A 26753-nucleotide genomic window follows, 5' to 3' on the forward strand; every position below is an offset into this window, starting at 1 on the left:
TTCTAATAAGTGGCGGAGACGAAGGTGTTCCCACTCGTGGACATAGATGTTTTTTGTTATAAAGATGGTATTTGTTGTATGTGCAATGGTATTTGTGAACCACACTCTATACACAGCTGCGCTACTGCCTGTTTTCATTGCCCTCTCTGAGGCCATGTTTATATGAAAATGATCCACTGAAAACTGAATTGTTTCTCATTTTCGTTCTGAAAAAAGTTCCGCATTCAGACCACAACCTTTTGATAACAATCGCCGTCCACACGGATCCACAAAAATTACCAAAAACACTGTAGTATACATGCCAGGCCAGTAGTTGGCAGTGTGACTTTGTAATGAAACAACACTAGCCTGCACACACGCACAACAAAATGGCAACCGCACCAACGTTTGTCTGGACAGATGGTGAGGTGGAGTTGCTACAGTCAATCTACACTTTGCTGGAGAAGCGTTGATACATTCAATAGGTTGAGCAGCACAAACAGAGCTTGGAGTCTGCCATTGTTGTTGTGATGGTCGACATTCTTGCGCACGCCTTGTGACTGGAACCATAATGCGCATGAACAAAAAGTCTCCTTTTTCAGAGGAACTGCATTTTGCAAGTTTACATGACAACAGAGACGGTGCTGTTTCTAAAAAAAATTGCACTCTGGAACTCGTTTTCAAAATGTTGCGTTTCCAGGCACCCAAAACGCTGCTTGTCATGTAAATGATCCAAGCTAAAGTTTACCGTTTTTGGTTGAAATCGTTGTCATATAAACAGGACCCGAGTTTCCTCCTAGGGTCACAATTCTCCCATATTTCGATTTATGACAAATTTTCACACTTTTTTTCCCTCTTCATTATCAGAACATGTTTCTTGCACCGTATATGACTCTCAACATATACTGTTTCCTTCCCACTGGAGCTTCCCCTTCTCTCCTTCCTCGCCAACCACACGTGAGATGTACTCGTGCACAACTGCCTGTGGACACCTTGTCTCTGTGCTAGGGTTTGAGTCTCCCGTTACGCTTCGCTTAGGCATCCAGGGCCTAAGAGTGTGGGGGCCTTGGAGGACAGCCAGGTGTTGGTCCCTGTTGCGGGCCAAGCCTATAGCCTGGCTTCCCTCCTTCCTCCTGGTACTCTACTGGAGTACCAGGCTCATGAACCAAAAATCCAAGCCACATTAAAAGTAGGTTATTTGGCATAAAAAATGCTGATGCAGTCTACTTAATATTATTTTGTCATTTTTATTCTTTAATAGTCAACAGCATGCAGAAAACAAAGTCTTTGAAACTCTCTCTGGAGGAGGACTCTCAGACCCTACGCTTAGGTTTCAAAATCCTCCCTTTTTTTAAAGGCCATAAGGTTGGCGAGTATGAGTGTGAGTCACATGCACATTATTTTCATTCATGCAATGAGCGAGGTACCATGTGTGAAATGATGGGGTGAAATAAGGATACTCCAGGAATCATTGCTATAGATTGACATTAATGAGGTGCCTCAGAAAGTCTCTGGGGCAAATTATTATCTATATTATCCACGTTAACTGACATTTGACTGACAAGTATTGCAGGCTTGCCTCGTTGAGTTGGTCTCAGCATCTGAAAGGGAGCACATATGGAGTGTAATGAATAGAAAGCCTCTCAGCATTAGTGGAGAACTGGCCCCTGGGTCTCTGGACGATAAAGCTGAGGTATTTGACTGATGTCAATGACCTTGAAAGCCGAGCCGCCCACGCTTTTGGTAAGCCGGTCCTGTGTGTACAGGAGCCAACAGTGAGCTGTACAGGGGCGGTGGTCCATCCCAGGGCAGATAACTGGAGGGCTGAACAGTTGTGCCTTTGTCAGATTCGTCACCAGGTGGGATACAGTGACCAGGAACTTTGATCTTTTACCAAAGGTTGAGGGTCCACCCACCCTACCATTGTCTGTTTTCGAGAGGAACTGGACTCTCCTGTCTGGAGGGCAGACAACAAACTAAACTCATCACCACCATGAGTGCTATTTAGACCCACAAGGAAGAAGAGTGAAGTGATGAATGACAGTCCACAAAGTCAAAATGAATGCACTGTTAAAAGCTGCTAAAAGGGGCAGTGACAGAGGTTTTTCCTTACGTTCTCTCACATAGTTTTGTATGGCGACAGGCCAGACTGAGACAGATACAGTGAGCCTGCCCGGTCTGGATGGCAGGTGGGAAAGCAAAGAGCACAGGGAGCAGTATGAGATGTCTTGAGCTGTGATGTTGGCATTCGGACAATAACCAGACATATCGTGCTTGAGGATTTATCTGCCTCTAGCTTTGTTTTTTCCAGGACTCACTGACTTCAGTGATGTGTCAGTCGAGAGCCGATGTGCCTGGGCAAACGCTGTTCTTATCATTTGTGGAATCGCGCATTCGTGGAATACTAGATAATTATCTAATAATGTGATGGGTTCATGAGCAGCCAGGTCAAAGCCATTTCCTCATTGATGCGTTGTTCTGACTCAGATCAATCGAAATGTGCACAACTCAGAGCAGGCAGTGGGGGAGGAGTGCTATCCAATTGAATACTTCTGGATTCTTTCTGGTAATTTCATTCTTCCATTGTTCGTTATTTGTCTTTCCATAAAGCTGACAAAGGCCTTTAAGGCCCGTGTCTCCCAAGGCGTTTTTTCTCAGCTGAAAACGGCAGGCGCTCCTCAGGAAACGCCCAGCTGGGAGCGTTTGAGAACGCTTTGGAGTCACCGCGTTTTTTCAGCTGAGATGCTTTGGTTGCGTTTAGTTGCTATGATATTGAATATTATTCAATATATTCATGGGAGTAAACAAGTCAGTACAAGGTAGAGTACTTGCTGTGGATGATGGGAAGGCTGTGGCAAGCAGGGAGAGAGGTTGGAACCAATGGGTTCATGAGAGGAAACAATCAAGCAATCAATCAGTCATTGATCACATGGAATTAAACAAGGTACAATTCCAGTGAAATGTAATCCCATAGTAAAACTGATGTTACCCATCTGTTTAGGAGAAACATGGCAACCTCCACATCCGCCTCAGTGATGTTGACATGGGTCTTACTCCTGGCCCAATCGTAACCCTTCTTCTTAATTTTTGGTTCCTCTTACTTTCTCCTCCTTGACCTTTTCTCTTCCATCTTTCCTTCTTAAAATGCAATGTGGATTTCAATGTCTCATCATGAACTGTCAGATTAACAGTTCCTGACGCTCCAGCTGCCTTTTCTCTTTTCCCACGGCCTTTCCCGTGTCCTGTTTACAAGCATGAACACTCCCTGTTGCTATGGCTACAACAGTGTTGTGAAGCTCGGTCCGAGCCACTTTGTTTCAGTACCCTTTACAGAGCCAGGGCTGTGTATGAACATCAGATTTTTTTCAGCTCATACACAGAGACAGTTAGCTGACTGTGAGAAAGTGTATTGGCCGAGAATCACAGACTCCACCTTTAACTAGTGCACTGTGATTTAGTTCTTTTATGCATCTTCTTTCATTGTTAGCTTTATAATTGTCTGACTGGTAATACATAGCTCCTGGCTGTAGAGTGATTTAACTGTCCACACATTCTGACCTCATCAAGATGGCTGTATGGTCACTCCTCCCGAACACAGGCAGCGCAGTACTGCAGCCACCTCTATACAGATGCAGTGATCCACAGCAGGATCAGGACAGCACCTCTCATTTCCACTGTCACACCAGTCCTTATTTACGGTAAAACACTCAGTTCCTCTCCTTCTCTCTCAAATTACAAAACCGGCAAATCATTGTGATGTCATCTATTCTAGGAGCCTGGTAAAGACGTAGTAGATAAAGGATCCTCCCCTATGAAGTCTAGACGCTGGTGGTAGTAATGGTGGTGATGAGATGAAGAGGGAGCTGAGGATGTGGATGTGAACAGGAGTGGGCTTTTGTTGAGCTTGTCCGGGGCTCTGGTTAAGGTGACTGGATGTGAATGGGGTGGAGGAGGACGCAACGATCCTGCCTAAAATGACAGCTGACAGGAGCAGAGAGGAGAACAGATTTAAAGTTTGGCAGCAGGAACATGAATGACTGAAGGAGATCGTGGCAAAGTTTGATGGGCATGCGGAGAGGGAACACCCATAGTCAGCTGATGGGTGGAAGTGGTGTGAATAGGATAGAATGGGAGAGAATTGTGAATAGATATACTGTAGCATAAAGAAAGTCTTCCTGATAGAACTTAGGCTGAGCTTCATTAGATCAAGCAGTGCTAACAAAACATAAACATACTGGTAGTCTGCCATTAATGTTAAGGTTTCTGTCGCGTGCTCATTACACAAAGTAGCAAGTGGCATGTGCAAATTGAGATGACATCATCGTTTCTCAAGCGCTCCGTTTTGCACATCCTCACAGATACAAAGTAATTGGAGTTTTAAAAAATCTGCACTGTAGAAGGCGTTTTCAAAAGTCTCACTTTCACTGACCTAAATCTGTTTGCATGTTGACGAGAGGCCAAAATGTGGAGGGCCAGAGTCCATAGATTGTCCAGCTTGTATTTCACATGTTTATGCCAGAGGATGTATGTTTTGGGAATAACTCCAAAACCAGCCTCGAGTGTATCACCTCACACAGCTGCGCACTTGCTTTGACTTGGCAACGGTTGCCAAGAAAAAATACTTATCTTTATGTACGTATTTAGATCTTTTCTCACAGTGTGTTTGCTCTCACAAAAGCCACTCATGGCAGCTTGAAAACAGAAGCTTGTTTAGTTCTGATAAAACTTTTATCTGCTGCTGCTCTATTCATCCATTTCCTCGTGGAATCAGTCTGATGATAATGCTGTGTTGACAACTTCCAACCAGGCTCGACATTGTTGTTCCTGTCTCGGTGATAACCCAGTGGAAGCGGGTTATTCTCTGGAACCACCTCAATCAAACATATCATGTGTTTTCTTTGGACAGCTTTTCTGTGTTCGCAGCTCTTTACTCTGCTGGTAACTGAAATGAATATGGCATCTGCCGTGAAGCTAAAACTGGGACTGTAAAGAGCTGAGTTGGCTGTAATAGTTTTCTTTAACTGGCTTTTTAGAGACTAGACAGACAGGAAAACACATATCAGTCACCCACAGACACTCTTGGCCTCCCTGGTATTAAGGGCACCTGAGGTCAACCACTTTCAAAGAGTCACAGCATTTTGTCACGGCAGTAAAAAATACACTTTCCCCCATCTCTTTTTCCCTCCTGTCTGTCGGAAAGTCTAACTTGTATTCTGCATATGTCCGGCTGGTACTGGTTAAAGGCATTTCTGGCCATTAGTACTCCAGCCAGTGGGGCACTTTTTTATTGCCCTATTCACGACACTCAAACGCTGACATGCCTGTAATTGACGTGACTGTTTTTTTTTGTGCCACATGTCTCAAGTTGCTGTTATGGCTGACTTATGTTTGTGCAAATGTTACAGTTCCAAGCAAATCATTTATTCTTGGAGTGTGATGTCATTTACACCTATTAAGATGTAGGATAAACACAGAAGGGAAGCAAAGTGTATCCAAAATGCTGAGACATCAACTTGGTACAAGTATATATGGTTTTGTGCATGCACAATTTGGACGTAGAACTCTGTTATTCTGCTTTTTCATTTAGAGGTGAAGGTCAAGTCCAGCGGCATGTCTTGCTACATGCATGTCAAAAGAGAAACACGCAGTGCTGCAGGGGGCACGGAGGCTGGAATGTGTTAGTGGTGCCTGTGGTCTCCTGTCCGTTGGACGGAGAGGATTTGCAGTGTCTGTGTAATGTGTAATTGAAGGGGTCATAAATGTGTAACATGGCCCAACCTGCCATGACCTGAAGGGTGTCATTACATTCTGAAGGACTTTGAACATGGACTAGATTTTTCTGAAAGATGTCCATCAGCAGCGGGGTCCTGGTGAGATGCTAGAGAGTTTCAAAGGCTGGGCTGGTAAGAGGAGGAATACAGATGATCGATGAAGAGTATTAGATTCAGCTAGTGGGGATAGATGAGACACAGGAATGTGATTTTGTCCTGAGTGACTCAGCGGGATGTGGGTAAAAGGGGGAAAACAGCTACATGAGCACAAAATTTGCTGTGTCTCAGGACAGATGCGTCACACTGTATTTTTTCCAACACCCAAATATAAAGGTTATTATTAAAGTTGCATTTGAACTTCTGTCTGTGGATCTCAAAACTGCAATAATGAATACTTGTATATATAAATTTGTCATTTGACATGTTGGGAAATATGCATGTTCGCTGTCTTGCACCACTACAGTATGAAGCTAAAGCCATCAGCCACTTAACTTAGTTTAGCATTGAGTCTGGAAACCGGTAAACCTGATTAGCACGTTGTGTCTTGTTGCAAAGCAAGCCAGTGTCTTTGTGCTAGACTAACTTAGCACAGCCGCAGCAGGCAGCTGTTTTCAGCAAAAAGTCCCTGACAAACACTCTGTACCCAGAGTCATTCCATGAGCGCTGCAAGGTTTGTGTCCCCAACATCTAAAGAGAAAAATGAGGCAATATAAAGCTGTCAATTTTTCTTTCAGTGTCTGAAGACACTACTTGAAGTGTACTTATTAGCATGGAGTTAAATAAATTTGAATAATAAAAATACAGTTTTTACATTTTTAACTGTTTGACCATCTCTCACATTCATGTGAACAAACGGTCAATAAATATTGTACTTTAATAGGTACACCTTGCTAGTACCAGGTTGGACCCCATTTTGCCTTCAGACCTGCCTTAAAGGGATAGTGCACCCAAAAATGAAAATTCAGCCATTATCTACTCACCCATATGCCAACGGAGGCTCTGGTGAAGTTTTAGAGTCCTCACATTCCTTGCGGAGATCGGTGGGGGGAACGGCTAGCGCAACTAATGGCTGACGGTGCCCCAGACTAACATCCAAGAACACAAAATTGAAACCACATAATATCTCCAACATGCTCATCTGTAGTGATCCAAGTGTCCTGAAGCCGCGACATAAAAAGTTGTTTCGAAAAACGTTATTTGAACTCTGTTTTTAGCCTCACTGTAGCCTGTAGTCACATAAAACAACCTTTTATGTCGGGGCTGCAGCACACTTGGATCACTACGGATGAGCATGTTGGAGATACTTTGTGGATTCAATTTTGTGCGCTTGGACGTTAGTCTGGGGCGCCGTCAGCCATTAGGTGTGCTAGCTGCTCCCCCCGCCGATCTCTGCAAGGGATGTGAGGACTCTAAAACTTCACCAGGGCCTCCACTGGCATATTGGTGAGTAGATAATGGATGAATTTTCATTTTTGGGTGCACTATCCCTTTAATTCTTGGTGGCTTAGATTCAACAAGGTGCTGGAAACATTCCTCAGAGATTTTGGTCCATATTGACATGATAGCATCACACAGTTGCTGCAGATTTGTTGGCTGCATATCCATGATGCGAATCTCCCGTTCCACCACATCCCAAAGGTGCTCTGTTGGATTGAGATCTGGTGACTGTGGAGGCCATTGGAGTACAGTGAACTCACTGTCATGTTCAAGAAACCAGTTTGAGATGATTTGAGCTTTGTGACATGGTGCGTTATCCTGCTGGAAGTAGCCATCAGAAGATGGCTTCTTCTATTATCCAGTTTTGCTGAGCCTGTGTGAACTGTAGCCTCAGTTTCCTGTTGTTAGCTGACAGGAGTGGCACCTGGTGTGGTCTTCTGCTGCTGTAGCCCATCTGCTTCAAGGTTCAACGTGTTGTTGGTTCAGAGATGGTCTTCTGCAGACCTTGGTTGTAACCAGTGGTTATTGAGCTACTGTTGCCTTTCTATCATCTTGAACCAGTCTGGCCATTCTCCTCTGACCTCTGGCTTCAAAACTCAGTGGATATTTTCTCTTCTTCAGACCATCCTCTGTAAACCCTAGAGATGGTTGTGGTGAAAATCCCAGTAGATCAGGCACCAACAACCATGCCATGTTTAAAGTCACTTAAATCACCTTTCTACCTCATTCTGATGTTCAGTCTTGACCATGTCTACATGCCTAAATGCATTGAATTGCTGCCACGTGATTGGCTGATTAGCTATTTGCATTATTGAGCAGTTGAACAGGTGTAACTAATAAAGGGAGTGAATGTATGTACTTTTCAAATGTCTCATAAAATCAGATTTTTTTTCATCTTGCTGCATGTTAAGCATCTTTGCATCCCATCACATAACACCCCATCACATATGTCTGCATATAGTGGGTTTAGAAAGTGCCTGAGCTTGCACAGTCTGTTTTATTGCAGGTGTAACATATTCTTCATGCTATAAAACACAATCCTACATTTGGTTCTACTCAAAAACCTAAAAATTCCAATGTCTAATCTGAACAGTTTCCATGTGGCGACCCATCGCTGCCCAGAGACAAACAGTTGACACACAAGGTTGGAGCAGCTAAAAGGCCAGATATTTCCCTCAGGAGCTGATGGAGACCAAAAGAGAGCTAAACGTGTTTGCTAACAGTATTTTAGCTTGATGAAATAATGATATTTCAATGATGTTTCGATTTCAACCGCTGGTTCCGCTGCCCCCAAATAGCCAAAACGCTTAAACAATGCCATCGCATCAGGATCGGGGACAGAATAACTAGACCAGGTCATCCCTTCGTTAAAGCCAGGGACATTCTGTTCAGCGTGGGATGACAGCAAGAAACAGGAGTGCACATGCTTGGACAACAGTGACAGTGATTACTGTTCCACTCAGATATTTAAGGTCTGGCTCTCCTGGACACCTCTCTGGCGTAATGCTGGTGTCATGAAACGGTAATGACTTGATATTACTGGAAGAAATTGACTGTCGGATTGCAGCTGTCTAAACAAAGTACAGCATTCTCACATCAAGAGATGGCAACTGTCTGTGATCCGTCATGAGTAGGTAAATTAATCATGTCACGCTTTATTATTATGATAGAGGAATTAAAAGTTTACACAGCCAATTTGGAATCAGAAATAACAGCTGCCAGGTGACGCATCAATCCTGTGAATAGATACAGACATTTATTCAAATTCTGAACCCTTTCCCTCGTAACCTACTTTTAAAAGGTTGGCGTTTCTCCTTGAACTCACATGCACTCCCAGAAGGCTGCATGTGAGGAGTCTGACTTATCAGTAGAAAAACAACACTTATATCCAACTGGAAGTGTTTGTCCCGGACGGCTTCCAACTAGGCACAGGGGGAGGAGCGCAGTTATATTATTATGAACTGCCACTGTTATCACAGGTCATGCATTAATACCACAAATTGTCTGGATTAGTCATGAGTACAGGTTTAAGCCCAGTAATGGATCTTTGTAACAGGAACACGTTTAGGGAGGATGTTAGGAGGACATCAGCAGTTAGAATGAAAAATATTCTGTCATCGCCTCTGTAATAATCGGGACTTGTAACCTCGATGCTGCCAGAGGTCGACTGTGTGCGCATTATCATTGACTATGTTTTTATGTAACCCCGTCGCCTAAAAATCATACATCTTTTAAAGTCATACATGCATTATGTTTGTGTCGTCCTGCAGAACGAGTCACCAGATCTCACTGAGGAGCAGTTACTTCATCTGTTGGAGGAATGCGAGCTCACAGAGAGCGGCACCCAGGATCTTGAGGTGATTGACAGCGCCACAAGACCCTCAAAATGACTGAGATTGCCCTGACCCATCTGAAGCCCTGTTATCAGAGAGTCTATTAGGATGCATCATTGCCGGGATGTATCTATCAGGTTCATAGGGGGTTGTAAGACAAACTAACTGGAACCTAAACATACTTTATGACCAGAATTTGTCACTTTCACAATAGACATTTTAAACTCACAAACTCCTTGTGATTATTTAGGACACTGTAAAGCTTTTCGATTTATGTAGATGTAACTAAACTGTCTTTTATATGTGCATCGTCCACCATGTATCAGTATTGAAAAAATAAAGTTCTAACTTTTGGTTATTTGGCACCTGAGGAAGGAAATTTTTTAACCTAATTGGTGTCCGTGTTTTCAATATGCAGCCGGATTTTGTCCCATTGTTTTTATTTGTGTTTATAGCCCTGCATGAGGAAACAGAGCAGCAGGGCCACCCTTTGTATTAACCCGAGTATCATAAATGAGAACAGAAAATTGCTGTCATTAAATCTAATAACCGGGTAGGGTGGCCGCAGAATGTTCTACTGCACACATAAACACTGAGCTGATAGCAGCGGGGCTGCTGGGTGGATTCTGAACACTATATTGTATTTACTTTAAAGAGATACTGTGCTGATTTTCAACCAGCTTTGTATCATAACAAGGTGGGCAGTATGTGTGGATAGAATGTGGCAAACTTTTTTGCCTGGGCCCAAACGTTTAGGATTGTCGCCGGCTCTTGGGCTGTTGCTCAAACTACAGATTGTACTTCCGCACCATGAACACAAAGGATGCTTTCACATCTGCCCTGTTTGGTTCGGTTCAATCGAACTCAGGTTCACCTGCCCCCTAAGTGTGGTTCATTTGGGCAGGTGTGAACACAGCAATTGCATTCGGTTGCGCACCAAGACAACCGGACCGAGACGTCCTTGAAGAGGTGGTTTCAGTCCGACTACAAACGAAGAATGGTGGTGAGAACGTGCTCCATCTTCGATCCAAACCAACTGCAGTCACATTACGCACTGTTTGGGTTGAACATGAGCATGTTACAGTCCTGGAGGAATATGTGCACCTCCTCCTGTACTGCCTTACACATTCAGTGCATCCAATGCATCCAAGCATTGTTTTCTAGTTGGAGCCGTGCGTTGTTTTCAAACTGTATGGTTTGACTAAAATGAACAATGACAGCAGTATAGTCCACGATGAGCAGCGCTAAAATCAACCTGCGTAGTTGTCCCTCCATTGTGACATTAGAAAGTGTCACATTTATCTTGCAAGTGTACTCTTCTTCAACATTTTGTTTACTTCCTGCATTTTTCCCGCATTAAAATCCTGACCAATCAAGAGCAGCTTTCTCGCACAAGTCATTTGATCTGGACCACTTGTAAATGCTGCCGTGAGAACACGAACCAACTCTAGGCAATCATGCAACTTTGTAACAGAGTTAGTCCCTGAGTCGGATCGAAGCAAGACAACTATAGGTCTGAAAGCACCGAAAAAGTATAGAAGTGGGTCAAGAGAGAGTGACCGCCCTGATCAGTCTGATCAAACTGTAAAATGAAGCAGCACTGATCAACTATGAACCAAGATTCTGTTAATGTGCTGCCCATTTCTTGCCTAAAATGTTGTTAGAATCATATTTTGGTGTACTGTTTAATGGTAATACAAGAACACTTGTTAGCAGCCGGCTGCCATATTGTTTCTTGTGTCAAAATGGACAAGCTTGCATTATGCCACCCACTAGTGTTAGTTAATCTTGTACGGTGCAGTGCATTTTGGTTGTTGTAGAATACCACTTGAGCAAAAGCGAATGCCATAGTCCTTTTCCCCTGTTTTCTCTGGTCATGTATTTACGTCTTTCTGCTGCATAAATCCAGTTTTATGAAAAGGCCATCTTTCTTGAAGCCCTGTCAGTTATGTGTTGCTGTTGAAGAGGACAGAGAGATGATTTGTGCTGCACAGGACTCATATTCAGATCCACCTCAGCATTCCTGTCATTCTTGCCTCTATAGGTGATCTGCTTCAGAGTGCATCAGATTAGTAGGGTCCTCTGAGACTGGACCCTTGTGACCTCTTTCCATCTTAATTTTCATTTAAAAAGATGGTCAGCTTATTATGCTTTTTGGCTCGGGAGATTTGTGGACCTGTTGACAGGACTTGTATTTGCTCTTGCTTGCACAGCGTGAGTAGCAAGTCCGCACCTGGCTGACCTCAGCCAATAGGTCCTGCCTTTCCTCTCACCCAGCACTGGACACCTACGGGCCTGTTCGCCTCACTCTTCACCTCACCCACACATTCTGACCCCGTCTTAATGGCAGGATTTATCTCACATTCCTCTGGGCTGACAACTCAGCGGCCAGGTGAGCCTCCAAGGTCAAACCCCAGCGAGAGCCCTGCTGTCAGCGAAACGTGCAGCGCTATCTGTTCGGGGATCTTAACAGACACCTCAGCACGGGTCCAAAAGAGCACACGCAAACACTTTAAAGACTGATCGCACTAGATTATTTAATAGATTTGTTATAATTTTCTAGATACATATGCAGCATGAATCTGTTTTACAACACCATTCATGTCATTGACACAATACATCTTCAGAAGGGAAGATCCGCCGCTCATTTGGGGTAATGGAAACACAGTGAGCTCAGTGTGGTAAGAATGAGGTCACCTCTAATGTAAAGAGACCTGCGGCATACTGAGACTGTCTGGGTTTTCTGGCACGATCCTCACTGGTGCCTTAGATTACAGCTCTTTCAGGCCCTGTGAAACATCTAAGTGAGCAGTCTGAATTCTGTTTTCTGGTGTTATACTGGGGCAAGGTCTGAACAGCATAGCAGTCGGCGAGCTGCAGACCCACTCTCATGTGGATACTTCATCTACTTTGACAAGTTTTATTGAGACGTTTTTATGAAAACTGTGGAATTTCAATGCACATTCTTGCTGGCAAGAGCGGACCACAGCCGCAAGTTTACATCCCAAAAGAGAGTGAATTCATCACTCAAGAGTGCAAAATTCCTCGTGTCTAAATCTCACGTGTGGTGTCGTCGTTTTGAAGGTGTAAGGAAATGCCTGTGTAATGTGTAATCAGATCTGTATGGATGAGCTGTGTAAGTGGGTTATACTTCATGTTGAGTTTTCCTGCTGTTGACTCCCAAGGATACTCCCTTTCTCCAAGGCTTCTCCAGACTCAACTAATGGATTCCAGTTGCTTGACACAGCATGGCTCGGCTCCTTTTGCTTTTTTAGGGAGAAGACCTCAATCAGAGTAGATATGAAGTCCAAAAATCACTCAGAAAGAAGTTCTGAGGCTATTTAACTGTTTGCTTGCCCAAAAAGACACCAAACGACCAGGGTAGTTTTTTTTCTAAAGTGTTTATTGTTCACTTGACATTACAAAATACCAGGTAGGAGTATAAACAGCACTTTGGGTAGAAACTATAGTACAAAGTTTATAGAAAAGCTTCACTAATAATTAAAAAAAGACACATACAAAAAACAAAATAACAAAGACATCCTCATGTCAGTGTGCAAATAAGTTTATACAGACAGAAACGCTTCCATATGAGGCTACGCTTCTAGATAAATTATTTAAATAGCATATATCTACACAAATGAAATAACCTCAACATAGAACAAACATAATAATTTATCCAAAAAAAAAAAATGCACAGGAAATACATATAGCAAAACATAGTCAAGACAACATTTCTTTAATCCTTTACGTTCCTGTTTGGGCTTCTAGAAAAATATCTTATATACAGCATATAAATGATACTAAAGTCTTGCTAAATAAAAAAAAGAAGCCAACCAATTTATACTCTGTTGCTAAGACAAGTGATTCTTGTGTATTGCTGGCCTCAATACAAAAAGAATTAATGAGGTAATATTTGTACATGAAGGGTTTCCTTTGATTTTCCCTTGTCAGAAATGTACACACAAGCTCAGGCACACCCGTCATGCACACTGTGCAGAAGCAGAATATTTAAGAGATGCTGTAAGTGATGCCTATCTTTGACTTTTTTTACTGGTTTGATCAAATGTAATGCCGTATCTTGCCATTAGTGGGTATTGATTTCAGTTCATCGGAGTAGATTGCTGTCAACATTTTAATATGTGATGAGCGAGAGTTAAAGCCTGTACGGTAAAAAAGTAAACACAAACAGCCATACTTAGAATGGTTAACTCATGACAGGAAATAGACTGGCCCTCGCTGTTTACGTCCCTTGACACTTTCAGTACAGATTAGAGATATTAACAAAGTATTTGCTAATGATTACTGTTCCAAAGCAGTGTTCAGTGCACCTGCTTCGGGGCCCTGTGCTGTCCTGAATTTTGTGCTGTCCTCGTTTCTTTTAGTGCTCTTTCCTGAGAAGACGAATGTTCTGGGCCAGCCCTAAGCGTCGGCTAAATATGAGACCTCGTACAGACAGGTCTGCGTGAGAGTAGGGTGAGGGGTGGTTAAAAGGAATTATTTTTGTCTTAAGAATTGACGTGGTTGTCTTCATAACTATACTTGTTGGGTGGCACGTATGCACAAACACACAAACAACATTCACTCTCTTTGATAGTAACAGTCAGTCCATACTGTCCATGGTCCCTCAACAGTTCCTTCAAGGGGTACACTGACCCCGGCCTAAGAAAGTTCTCCTACTGCTTTCTTCATACTGAAACAAGCATCTTTGAGTCCACAGCAGATGTATATTAATGCTCAAAAATAATAATAATTATAAAATAAAAACATGGAACACTCTTCCCTTTGGTCCCTCCTCCACAGAGGAATACTGCCAACAGTTCAGGTGTGCAAAGCAATAAAAACGTGGCCCCCCACTTCAATGCAGGTCAGAGCAACTAAGTGAGAGGGGCCAATTTCTTCTGAGCAGAGCTGCGCTCACAATTTGAGTTTGGTGCAGTGGTGCAGAATCATCATTGAACTTTCATTTGGCTTAAAGTCCTGAGGTCAGTTTACCTCATGTTAGCTCACTTGCTCGTCATTCCTCCGATGTGCAGTTCTCAAAAGAAAAAAAAATTAAGAGATATCGATCCAGGTCTCGTATTATATATTCATATGGACAGACATCCTTCTGGAAGGCTCTGTGGTCAAATTATGTATCTGAAAGAAATTTAAGAAAGAAAGCATGTTACAAATAAAGTCTAAGGTGGTGAAACCATTCTGTTTTGGAAATATCAAACCATTGCTCGTGTGCTTACCTCTGCATTCGTATTTAAGGTCTGAGAAGTAAACCATCTCCTGAGAGAAGACGTACAAGCCTAGTCGCCCGCCAGCGTATGTCTTGTCATAGATGTTTCCAGAATCGGCCATGATTCTCTTGCCTTCATACATGACCACTCTACAAAATCAAATATAATCACATGAGCTCTTGCCATTTTGATACAAATTATGCAGATTTGTCATTAAGTGCTTTGGAGGTTTTGAACTCACCTAATAAGTCCACTCTTGGGTCTGTGGGTCAGATGCCATCTGTAGGCGGTGAAGTCCTTCCAGCCGATGTTCTTGGGGTCGTGCCACAGAGTGCGCACCTATAAACAATGAATTATGATGGTTAAAGTGAGAAAAGCTACAAACATAGTGCTGAATGACATCTCTAAGTCAACAAAACTCACCTGTCCGGGGGTGTCTCCGGTGTGCCACAGGGCATTCCTCAGATGCTCACCAGGACCGGTGGTGGAGTTAACCACTTTGATTGACAGACCAGAGTAGCCCTGAGCTCTTGTGGGTGTGTGAGACCAGTAGGTCTGTGTGATCTGTTTCCACATCACTGTGTAGAAACGTGAGCTGGACTGGTAGCCGAACACGAATCCGGCATAGTCATCGTCTCTGTCCGTGTTGATGAAGAAAGTTCCACTGAAATCCACTGCGCTGAACTCATCAAAACCTGTATTAAGATAAGAGATGGTTTAGAGACAGTTTTCTACCACTTTGTGTCCATGCAGCAAGATGCCTGTCTGATTGTTACTTACCAACAGCAATGCCAGGGTCGCAGTTGACGGTCTGCACCAACTCCTTGCCCTGATGCCGGACCACCCAGTTGGGGTCAATCTGGGAGGTGCCCTTGGGGTCCAGAGGAACCATTTGGAATCTGCGGAAGTCTGTTTCACTGATGGCAAAGTTCTCCGGGCACACGTCGTAGATGTCCAGAACATTGTCTTGGTCAAAATCGTCTTTGCACACATCACCACGGCCATCACCTGAAAGGAAAACATAGACATGGAGATCACAAAGATGGACAAGGAGCTCCAAAACTAAACCTGACAGAAATCAATAAACTGACAAATCACCACTGTTTCAAAGACCACATATGACACAACCTTGAGAGAAAGACTCACCATCAGAGTCCAGCTGATCAGGGTTGAATGCCAGCCTACAATTATCTTTGTCATCAGGAATGCCGTCGTTGTCATCGTCATGGTCGCAGGCGTCACCCTTGCCATCCTTGTCATGGTCTGCCTGGTTGGCGTTGGGTATGTAGGGGCAGTTGTCCAAGTTGTTCTGGTGACCGTCCTCGTCAATGTCCTGGTTGTTGTCACACTTGTCTCCCACGCGATCTGAGTCAGAGTCGATCTGTAGGAGAACCGAATTCCTTTATGGTGAGAATTCCCACTCGCTCTATAAGACTCTTGTCCTCGCTTCAAATAACTCCCTTCACTGTTTCTCGACAGCCTCAATATGAGAGGTGCTACTGATTTAAATGTAGCCCCTTGTTTTCAGGTATGCAAGCAATGTCCCTTCAGACAAGTATCCAGTGTCCCTGCACCTCAGCAAAATTACACATTCATATTTGTTCCAAAGGTGGATGAAAAGAGAGAGAGCGAGGCACTCATTTTTTCCTCAAAGCTGTCACATTCCTCTTTTTTATTAAAGCAGGTGCGATTTGTGCTCCACAGGAGACGTCTTCATAGCTACATGACAGATAAGGCTATGTTAAAAAGGTGTGATCTGATGTTACCTGATCAGGGTTGTGCTCCAGTGGGCAGTTGTCACAATGGTCTCCCACCCCGTCTCTGTCGGTATCTCTCTGGTCCACATTGTAAACATATGGGCAGTTGTCGTTCTCGTTCAAAATACCTGTTGAATCAAAATATGCTTATCTTAGTCTTCAGGACTGTGCGAATGCTTTTCAAGGGTGAGGAAATGCGTTAAAGATAACTTGGATGTAATCTGAATAAACCACTTACCATCGCCATCAATGTCAACAGCACAGGCATCACCCTCTCCATTGTTGTCAGTGTCAGTTTGGTCAGTGTTAGCCTCGAATATACAGTTGTCACAGCTGTCGCCAACATCATCTCTGTCGGCGTCATACTGGGCAGGGTTGTACACTCTTGGACAGTTGTCCTAAATTTCAGGAGAAATATCAAAAGCGCCATTAAATTACTAAAATGGGTCATTACTCTCAGTAAGGGTATTTATAGGAATAAAACTCTGCTTTTCATGGCTCGTTTTTTCTCCAGTGTTCACTGGAATGTGATATTCCACTGCGAGCGAGATGGTAATTTTTACCGCAGCATTTTTCTTGCCCAACTTTCCAAATCCACACTAAGAATTATGGGCAACAAGCCACCTCGTCCTCTATTCTGGCTTTATCCTATGCTACTTGTTTTCCACTCTCTGGTGAAAGCACACACACATGGAGACTTTACATTCCTACTGCCCGAAGGAAGGATGGCTGCTGCTGATTGCTATGTCTGGTCTCTGAGGAAAGCACTCCTTTGGGCTAAAATAAACGGCTGTGATGACTCACCCTATCATCGGGGATCCCATCGTTGTCATCATCATGGTCACATTCATCACCCAGGCCATCTTTGTCGTGATCTTCCTGGCCAGAGTTGGGAAGGCTGGGGCAGTTATCCTGTAAAGCAACAAAGGGGTGGTTAAAGAGGCAATCATCACAATAATAGGCTGCAGAGGGGTAATAATGGCCTTTTGGATTTCTGTCAATGTGGGGTCTGGCTACCTTCTTGCAGTGGTAGGTGGCGTTCTCCACACAAATGAGGTCAGTGTTGGGCCATCCATCCAGGTCACTGTCCTCTCCACAGATTCGGCCATTTCCGGCATACCCTGGCTTGCACTCGCAGCGGAACATGGACTCGGAGAAGACGCCCAAGTAGATACAGTTTGCATTTTTATGACAGTCGTGGCTACCATCTTGGCAAGGGTTGCGAGGTTTGCAAACCTAAAGAAAATTATAGACAGTTGATAAAAATGCAAGCAGCTAGCCTACTAGCCACACGCACAGTGGGTCAGAAAAAACTCAAACCTGTTTTCTAGCAGTTGCCATTTCCACTCCTCTTCCAAAGGGCTGAGGACCGGAGAAACGTGCAGGGCAGGGCAGGCAGTTGTAGCCAGGTTCTGTGTTCTCACAGCGATGGACTCCGTTATGTGTGTGGCAAGCATCGGGAACCTCCTTGCACTCATCAATGTCTTTGCAGGTGATGCCGTTCCCAGTGTAGCCAAGTGGACACCTGCCGCACCTGAAAGAGCCATCGGGGAAGCTCGTGCACTTGGCGCCAGGGAAGCATGGGTTGGAGAGACAACCATCTGTAGAGAAAAAGAATTGGCACTTAAAAGGGTAATCTGTTGTGAATAATGACTTGTTTTATCCAATATGTTAAGTCCCAAATGCTTACCGATGGGGCAGTCTTGTTTGTTGCACACTTGAGACATAGTACCGTCACCAACACAGTCCTTTCCTCCATATCTGGGGACAGGGTCAGAGCAGCGACGTTTGCGGGTCTGGACTCCTCCACCACAGGTCACAGTACAGGTGTCCCATGGTGACCAAGGTCCCCAACCTCCATTGACTTAAAAGTATCATAAAAACAACATTTAGTATGTTCCCTTGAACTCATACACTCTAACATACTGTCTATACTTTGCTGATAAGATTCAACTCACTAGGACAGGGTGACTTTTGGCAGATTTCGGTTTGACGTCCTTCTCCCTGGCAGTCCCTGCCACCCATCTGGGGTGTGGGGGAGTTGCAGAGGCGTATCCGGGTGATGACCCCCTCACCACAAGTCACAGAGCATGAAGACCAGGGAGACCAGTGGCTCCAACCGCCATCCTGTTTGACTGTGAGCAATGCATACACAATTAATTCATCATGCTCTCAATCTGAGAATATTTCTGATCACAATGGCTGTCTCAAAAATGCTGAGTGACTTACAGCGTTTGTCACATTCCTGGGGGTAGCAGTCACGGGTCTGGACAGAGGTGCCCTCACAGTTGCTGTTGATGCGGTCACAGGAGCGTCCGCGCTGCTGGATGCCCCGACCACAAGTCACCGAACAATGGGTCCAGTCAGACCAGGCAGACCAACCGTCCTCTGCGTAGTCGCTTGCTGTAGGGGGGGAAGAGGGATCGTTATCTTGGGGGGACAACATCAAGAAGGAAGTAAAGAAAATTTACAAGCAGATTTAAAGAGGATCTTACGTGGTCCACAGCGAGGGCAGCACTCTCCATCGGGCACGGTGGCGTTAACACATGGGATCAGAGGGCAGGAGATTTTGCGACACACTGTAGCAGAGTTCTGGATGGAGGAACAGTTGAATTAGTACAAGAATAATGAGTGAGCTGACTGGGTAACTGGCTACAGAAAAAAAACTGAGGTCTTGCTGGTGCTGTTCCAAGCTTAATTGCTACATTTCACAATGGAGTGATCTCTATCAGGGACATAACACTCCTGCTGTGTTGATTAAAAGCATAATCCTCACCAACACTCTCCCACTAACACCTAACTAATTACATAACCTTTACTAGATGTTGTTGGTGGGGAAAAAGGCCCCATGCTGCTTTGTTGCTAGTTGAGAAGAAGTGTTGATGGCTTTCAGACAGAGATGATGTGGTTAGACAGAGAGGTGCTGACATAAACACTATTATCACTTCATTACAGCGGGGATACAGGAAACACGGCAACGTCTTTCCTGAGCTGATTCCTGACTTGCTTTAAGGCTGCATTCCAGCAGGTGTGACGACACTTACCTGGCAGGTGCACTCAGTGCAGCCATCCACGGTCCATTCATCTTTGTCATTGTGCACGATGCCGTTGTGGATGCAGATCCCACTGTGGATGTTCATTTGATTCATCAAGAGTGTGTTGTCCTCAGACTGGGGGAAAAAAGAGAGAAAAAGAAAAAGAGAGCTGCTCAGGATGGAGGATGGAAAACTTTCACTTTGCCAAAGTTCCAATACAAATGAATCACTGACCGACACCATGATTAAGACATTGCTTGACTCTAGCGAAGCAGTGCAAACGCAACCGACAGCCAAACATATTTGTGTATTCACATGGGTCTCATTAAGGATTTGGCAGGGGACTGCCATTACAGCGACAAGTGGCTATGCACTGGGAATGACTGGAAGCGGAGGGGAAGACGGAGACAAGAGGAAAAGAGGGAGTGAATAATGACAAGGAGCAGACCCTGATGGCCCTTGGAGCTTACCACTTTGCGGAGATTATTCGTCAGCTGTTTAACAACCACACCGAGTCCCTTGAGCTCCTTAAACATACCGGCGATGTCCTCACAAGAGAAGCCGCACACAGACTGCAGATCTGCATAAAGGAGAGAAGAGTACAATAAGTCACTTCACCTCTTTGAAATCACAGTTGACCAGAGACAAAAAGTTGTCTCATTAGGGAGGGGAGGTCTTACCTTTGGATTTGTGGCCGGTGTAATCAGTCCTAATAGCAGGGCTGGAGCCGTTAATTGGGTTGTCCAGGGTCATGACATCCATTGAGGTAGCTGCAGTGAGGCAAAGAGGAGAGAAGACAAATGAATATCTGCTCACTGGAGCACAAAGTAGTATTCCATATTTTGCACTTGAATGTGATCCACACAGTTAAGGAAAACCAATCTATTTCTCAGACTTACCTCCTCTCTGGCATCCCTTATTTCTCAGTATGGCATCAAGAGTGGTCCCGAAGACAAAGCGCACATTCTGAAGCACTCCCTGAAGGACAATAAATTCCAGTTAAGAGACACTTACATCTGTTAAACCTTTATTTTTTTACACCAGTTGCTCTGTCAGCACAAAATATCTGTGAGCTTACCATGAATCTGTCCCTCACAGCTCCCTTTCCAATCCTGAGCTTGGCGATGTCAGCCACCTCCTGGGACAGCACTTTCTGGATCGGCAACTCCATGTCTGACATATTGATCTCCTCACAGCCGACGAAAAGCTGCACCCGTTCATCCTGAATAAACAGTGTGATGTTCTTCCAGTGCCCGGTGGCCAAACCGGCATCCTCTATGGACACGACCTGCTGCTGGCTCTCGGTGGAGTAGACCACATCCAGAGTGTTGGCATTCCCGTTGGAGATGATTTCAAAAACGGGTCCGGATCCGTCGTTCTTCTCGATGGTCAGGAGGCTGCCCCTGGTTTTCTTGAACTGCTTCAGGTTGACCAGGAGGAGGAAGCCTCTCTCAGCCTGGATGGAGTCGAGGAGGTCCCTCAGGGCGCTGTCAGGGACTTGGGGGATCAGGTCTGCGTTCAGGACCCTGTATGCAGGGCTGTAGGGATCTGCACCTTTGACCAAATTCACACCGTGGTGTCTCTTGTTTACGTGGGCCAGCTCGAATAAGTCAAACACACTGTTATCATCTCGACTCTCTGTGGTCAAAGAAAAGAAAAAAGACTTGAGTTTTTTTCCCTCATAATGACAGTGTGCGTGTAAATGCAGAAAAACAAAGAAACCCGAGAAGTAAAAAGCTATATTTACTGTGACAATACAACAAAAACATTATAAAAATATAACTTTCTTATGGAATATTATCAAAATATCACAGTAAGAGAGTATCACAGCTACAGTCAAAGTCTCTGTAAGGATGATAACTTAAAATATGGAACTAGTAGTAAAGATTTTACAGGTAAAAAAAGACAATTTTTTTCCATCCTCACCTGCCAGTCTTGCTCCTTCACAGCTCCAAAGCATCAACAGCAAAAAGATGCCGCACAGCATCATGTTGAAATCTGAAGTGATCCCTATAATGCAACCAGGAATAACACATACACTGTTACAGGACACATCCAGGCTACATTCAGTCAAAAACAAATACAGATACAGATAATGATAAGAATACAAACCTTTAAAATGAAAAATCCCTCTGAAATAAGTTAAGAAAAAACTCCTTGCTTGTCCGATTATGTATCCCGTGTCTCTTCCTTTAGCTCTTGCAGCAGCTCATGCGCTTTGGGTAGATGATGGTCGCAAAGTCTTTCTGAGCTCCTGTCCGGGATTTATTCCGGTGCTTAGATTTATTCTACTGACTTATCCTGCCGATACCAGTGCTATTTAAACAGTTAGAGGACATTCCTGAGGTCCCGCCTGGACCAATGGGATGGCTGCAGGAGAGAGGGACGGACTAGTTTCCTTACCTCACAGCCAGTCAGAGGAACATCCGAGACGCACACAGAGAGGGGAAAAAATGCATTCCTGAGCTGAATTTCCATCACCGGACAAATATTTCATACACGCTCCGCAGCCAAGACTTGGTCGTTTCCGGTCTAATAAAAGTTTAATTATTCGTCAAATAGTCTTAATTTTATTTCAAGTGTCATTTTCTTAAAAATATACAGATTTATTTTTAGTATGATCCACAGTAAGTAGGGCAATTAAATCATGAGGCTGGTAACACAAATCCAGTTATGAGTGGATTTGAAAGTCATATAAAACATTAAATCATATTCCATAACCTACAGCTGTGGATTAATTCCAGCTCATATTTATGACATACAGCAGGCTTTTTACTGCGTTATGGTGTGCGTCTCAGCTTGCTGTTCCCAGTCTGGCCGCCAGGGGACTCAGTGAGCAATGAAAGTGTGTACCGGTCTGAGAATGAGAGGCAGGACACTGGTGTCTGGGCTCTGGGTTACTCTTTACCTATAAAGAGTAAAAATGGCCAGAGGAATGGATGACACATGCATGTCCACATCAAGCATGTGTTTATGCTTGAAGAGCACACACTGAGTGAAAATACTAAATGTGCTGTACAGGAAAATTGTAACTGAGTAAATGTGTTGTAATACAATGCAAATGTAAGATATTACAAATATTGGAAAATACAAGAGATGAGTGTTTTTTTTTAGCTGTTTTGTGGTCTGTTTATTGGTATTTTATTTATCAAACAATTAATATGAATACACATTACAGAAAGTATTACAATAGGACAACAGGACAGGATTTATAGACACGGACGCACACAAAATAAGGACAAAAACATTAAGTCCCTGTCCCTGTTCAGACCACGTATGGAGTGGCAGCTTGAAAGGTGCCAGTTCACCTCCTGGACACCGCCAAGGTGCCCTTGAGGAAGGCACTGAACCCCCAACTGCTCGGGGCGCCTGTCCAAGGCAGCCCCCTCGCTCTGACGTCTCTCCATTAATGCATGTATAGGTCCTGTTTGTACATGTGTGTGTGTTTCGAGCCTGTGTGTATGAATCCCCTCAGGGATTGATGACGTATATCTTCTTCTTCTCCTTCTAATATGTAGGCTATATATAATACAGATACTATCATATATATTGTATTGTAAGTCATATTTCTATTATGATTGTTATTGTCATCATTGCTGTGCATCTCTCTATGTATCATTTTGTTACACTGTCAATGCTGTAATGTTATTGAGCTGATCTGCTCTGTACACATCTGTTGCACGTCTGTCCGCCCTAGGGTAGTGATTCCTCCTCAGTCGCTCTGCCTGACGTTTCTTCCATTTTTTCCCCATTAAAGGGTTTTTCCTTATCCTCTGTGAGGTTCCAAGGACAGAGCAGTGTCGTATTCTGTAAAGCCCTCCGAGGCCAGTTGTGATTTGTGACATTGAGCCATATGTCTATCACTGAATCGAACTGAATTGTAGCATAGGGTTAAGGGGATTTATTGCCTAGGTCTCTCGTCTGCATGATCAGCGAGGGGTTGCCAAGTCTTATGGAATATCTCAATGGAGCCTCGTTAAGTGATTCTAAGATTTTCCAGTTGAATTTGTTACATAACATCTTTGATCAACGTAGTTTAAGTGGCAGCTTGTGCCTGTTTCCAGGTTGATAGAATAAGTCTGCGAGCTAAAGGGGTTATGAACTTTGGCAAGGGGGAAAGTGAGTCCTCTAGGACGATGGTCCTCTCCACAAATGCAGCCAACAGCTGGGTCAGAAGAAGAGTGGTTTGTACCGTGTGTTTTGTGTTAAGCATTGTGAATTTCATATCTTATCCACTACATCCTTTAATGTTAATGTTTATAGGTTATTTTTAAGAAAAGATAATGTACTTTTCTGAAAAATGAGTTGCTTTTGTTTAAATCCTCGGGATCAGGCCCCGTGTTAAGGGCCAGGGGACGAATCTGAGGTGTCGTGAGATGAATAATTGGGGAAGGAAAGAGGTATGCATAAAATTTTATTTGCGAAATATTGGATCATTCTTTTTTGAGCCTGGGACATTAAAATTAAATGAAGTTATCTGAGAAGTTTAGAGGTGAAGCATCTCTTTGGTGTGACTTTTGCAAGGGGGCCACAAGCTTTAAAGGTTTGGAACAACTAGTTCTGTTGTATTTTATAAACTTATTATATGTATCTTTCAAAGATCTTAATCTGTAAGGTATATTTGTCCCTGAAATGAGGTGAAGTGGAAGAGTAAAGCAGTGGAAAAGGGAAATATACAAGTACTGTAAATTAGAAGTAACTCAAAACAGAACTAGAGTAAATGTACTTAGTTACTTTGCACCACTGTCCATACCATTTGATCATTAAAGGTGTATTTAAAAGCATTTTTAAATTCGTATGAGCTCAAATATTTGCCTGGATTCTTTCCAAATCGTGACATCAGCAGGCAGATGTAGGTCAAGGTTTATGAATGAGCATTTAACCTCTGACCTCTTCCACTCTCTCCTCTTTCCCAGACAGACTTATGTCACTTCACCCCTGACCAAAGATGCATTTTTTTTCTAACTGTCTAAATCACGTGCTCACTTGTAGATACAGAGCAAAGTTGAAGAAAGAGCGTGAGCATGTGACAGAGATTAAAGCCTTGTGGAAAAACGGGGAAGCACAGAGGCGCCCACACGCTGTGATGACTTACACTCTAAAACAGAGGGAACATCTAAAAATAGGTTGGATATATGGATCCATGATTGTGACGAGATACAACATCTGGATACCTGTTCGTCAGCCAGTGTACACATACCACAGGAATTCAGATTTTTAATGATCTCTGTCACATGCAGGATTTACAACCTGCAGTCACCTCAGTGAAATTTAAGCCTAAAGGCAGTGATGATGCTTCACTGGTCACTGTCATTCAAATGGAAAATGGCTCCGTGGTTGTGAAATGGGATGGAGGTGTGGGATAAGAGTCTTTGGGTTTCATGGGAAACATTTTTGGAGATATCATAGGCAGGTGTGACTGGTCCCATCCCTGTGGGCGTGACCGTGATCTCACAGCGTGGGAGGTGGAACTGACAAGTCTGTGTTGGAGGTGAGGAGGCATGCCAAGCTCTGATGAATACCCGCCGAAGTGAGCCAAAACTACAGCAGAGACAGATAGCGAGTGTTTACTCTGAGTGTCTCCCCTGGCGCTAGTTTCCAACTGGGGGCGCTTACACACACTTGTCAGTGAGTGGGAGAGCTCATTTCTGTTTAATCACAGAATTCTCTGCTCCTTCCTGTATGGGCTCCAGATAAAACACCGAAAACTAACAGAAACTAATTGCCTCATATAGTTTAGTCTGTTTCTGTATCTCACTGCATAAACTCTGCTCCAGTAGAGTTTGTTTAACAGGTTATAATTTGTAATACATTCACACAAATACAGTTCTGTTTTGCAGCATGGCGTAACATGACATTATACAATAGTTCAAACCATAAACAGTTCACAAAATGTAATATCTTAAACCCCTGGTGTCATGACAGTCTGTACAAAGCTCCTAGGCTGGACAAAGAAGAGGGAGGACACATGGGTAACTTACTAATAAAGTGATTTATTAACCAATAAAGTAACTAAAACAAGTCACAAATAAATGGGAAAAATCTGTGGAGTCAGTGGTTTCAGGGTGTTGTGCTGTAAAAACAAAGAAAAAGCAAATAAAAGACACAAAGCAAAGAGGTGTGTTGAGGAGGCCTGCCAGCACAAACTGACTTCTGATCTGTCTTATATGTGCATGGAGCTCACCGGGCCCAGGTGTGCCGCATGCCACTGATTGACCTCAATCAAGTCTGCCGCCCTGGACTGAGCACAAGCAGAGGAAGCAAGCCGAGGGGCAGTCACATCACGCACTGACAAAACCATTTTAAAAAAGCCACTGTGGTTAGTTTGTAATCAGTCATACAATGTAGGCCCACAGCTCCAGCGAAATGCAATCCTGTCGGCTCCTTCACCTTGAGCATTGTAATTTAGTTCCATTTTCGGCCTCTTCTTACAATATAGGCAGCTGCTTTATAATTGGCCATGTTTCCAGACTGGCTGCGTGTGTTTATGACACCCCAGATGGTTCTGGTAATCCATGGTTTCTGGATGTGGAATGATTTAACTGTATTTCTGGGTACAGATGCTTCTGTTGTTTTACAGATTAAATCCACCACAGACTCAGTGAATTTATTGGAGTAATTGGTGAAGTCAACAGTCGATGTCAGACTGGGTCGTGTACACGAATGTATGAAGAGAACTGGATACACGAACTGAGAGTTGCTCAGTGGTGGATGAAGCCAAAAAAGTTAAACTGCCACTTATGAAATTACCTGGATGATCGGCACTGCTTCCACACTGTGTGGTCCAGACAGCAGGCACACTAGAGACTTCCACCGGCTACTTCTGGTTTAGCGCTCTGCTAATTTGAATGGGGACAAAATGATTCAATCATACAGCTCTTCTAGACTTTCCAGTGTTATTGGACCGAATGGATCAAATACTGTTGGTGAAATGAGTCATATCGTGGGGTTGTAACTCAAAGAAATGTATCCAGTGATTTACAGAGCACTCTTGCGTCTATGGGAAGAAGTCTTTTTGGGCCGCATGGAGTTATGTGACAGTTATAATTCCACTGTGTGGATTCCTGGGGACCTGGCTGTGGAGGGCAAACTGTAGGGTGGCCTTTGTTTGGCTCCATCTCTTGTTTAGCTATGTTGACCTTGGCAAGATGACTGCATGGTTGCGCCTTCCGAATGTGGGTAGCGACTGCGTCTATGGCCACGCAATCACATA

At 43.8% G+C, this 26753-nt stretch overlaps 2 protein-coding genes across 3 annotated transcripts in view; one reads left to right on the forward strand and one right to left on the reverse strand.

The window, feature by feature from the left end:
* fsip1 (fibrous sheath interacting protein 1) overlaps window positions 1-9870 on the forward strand; it is a 42652-nt gene extending 32782 nt beyond the window's left edge. Inside the window, exon 10 of one of the 2 annotated variants that reach the window (XM_049596024.1) lies at window positions 9458-9870. In XM_049596024.1, coding sequence (XP_049451981.1) covers window positions 9458-9577 — 120 coding nt within the window. In that variant the 3' untranslated portion in view covers window positions 9578-9870. The remainder of the gene's footprint in view (window positions 1-9457) is intronic. The other variant, XM_049596023.1, reaches the window with a different exon arrangement.
* A 3047-nt stretch (window positions 9871-12917) lies between these two features.
* Window positions 12918-21822, reverse strand: LOC125900663 (thrombospondin-1-like). Its single transcript, XM_049595807.1, has 22 exons — window positions 21653-21822; window positions 21467-21550; window positions 20619-21178; window positions 20440-20518; window positions 20221-20310; window positions 20011-20120; window positions 19550-19675; window positions 19001-19097; window positions 18735-18908; window positions 18464-18640; window positions 18196-18369; window positions 17826-18106; window positions 17523-17741; window positions 17310-17417; window positions 16744-16903; window positions 16515-16633; window positions 15895-16129; window positions 15529-15756; window positions 15172-15443; window positions 14990-15087; window positions 14758-14897; window positions 12918-14659 (listed from the first exon to the last, which is right to left on the reverse strand). Exons 2-22 carry the CDS (start codon window positions 21528-21530, stop codon window positions 14652-14654), a joined length of 3519 nt encoding a protein of 1172 aa, XP_049451764.1. The 5' UTR covers window positions 21531-21550; window positions 21653-21822; the 3' UTR covers window positions 12918-14651.
* Window positions 21823-26753: the final 4931 nt, after the last annotated feature.

Source organism: Epinephelus fuscoguttatus, linkage group LG14 (assembly GCF_011397635.1).
Source record: "Epinephelus fuscoguttatus linkage group LG14, E.fuscoguttatus.final_Chr_v1".
NCBI classification, from domain to species: Eukaryota; Metazoa; Chordata; class Actinopteri; order Perciformes; family Serranidae; genus Epinephelus; species Epinephelus fuscoguttatus.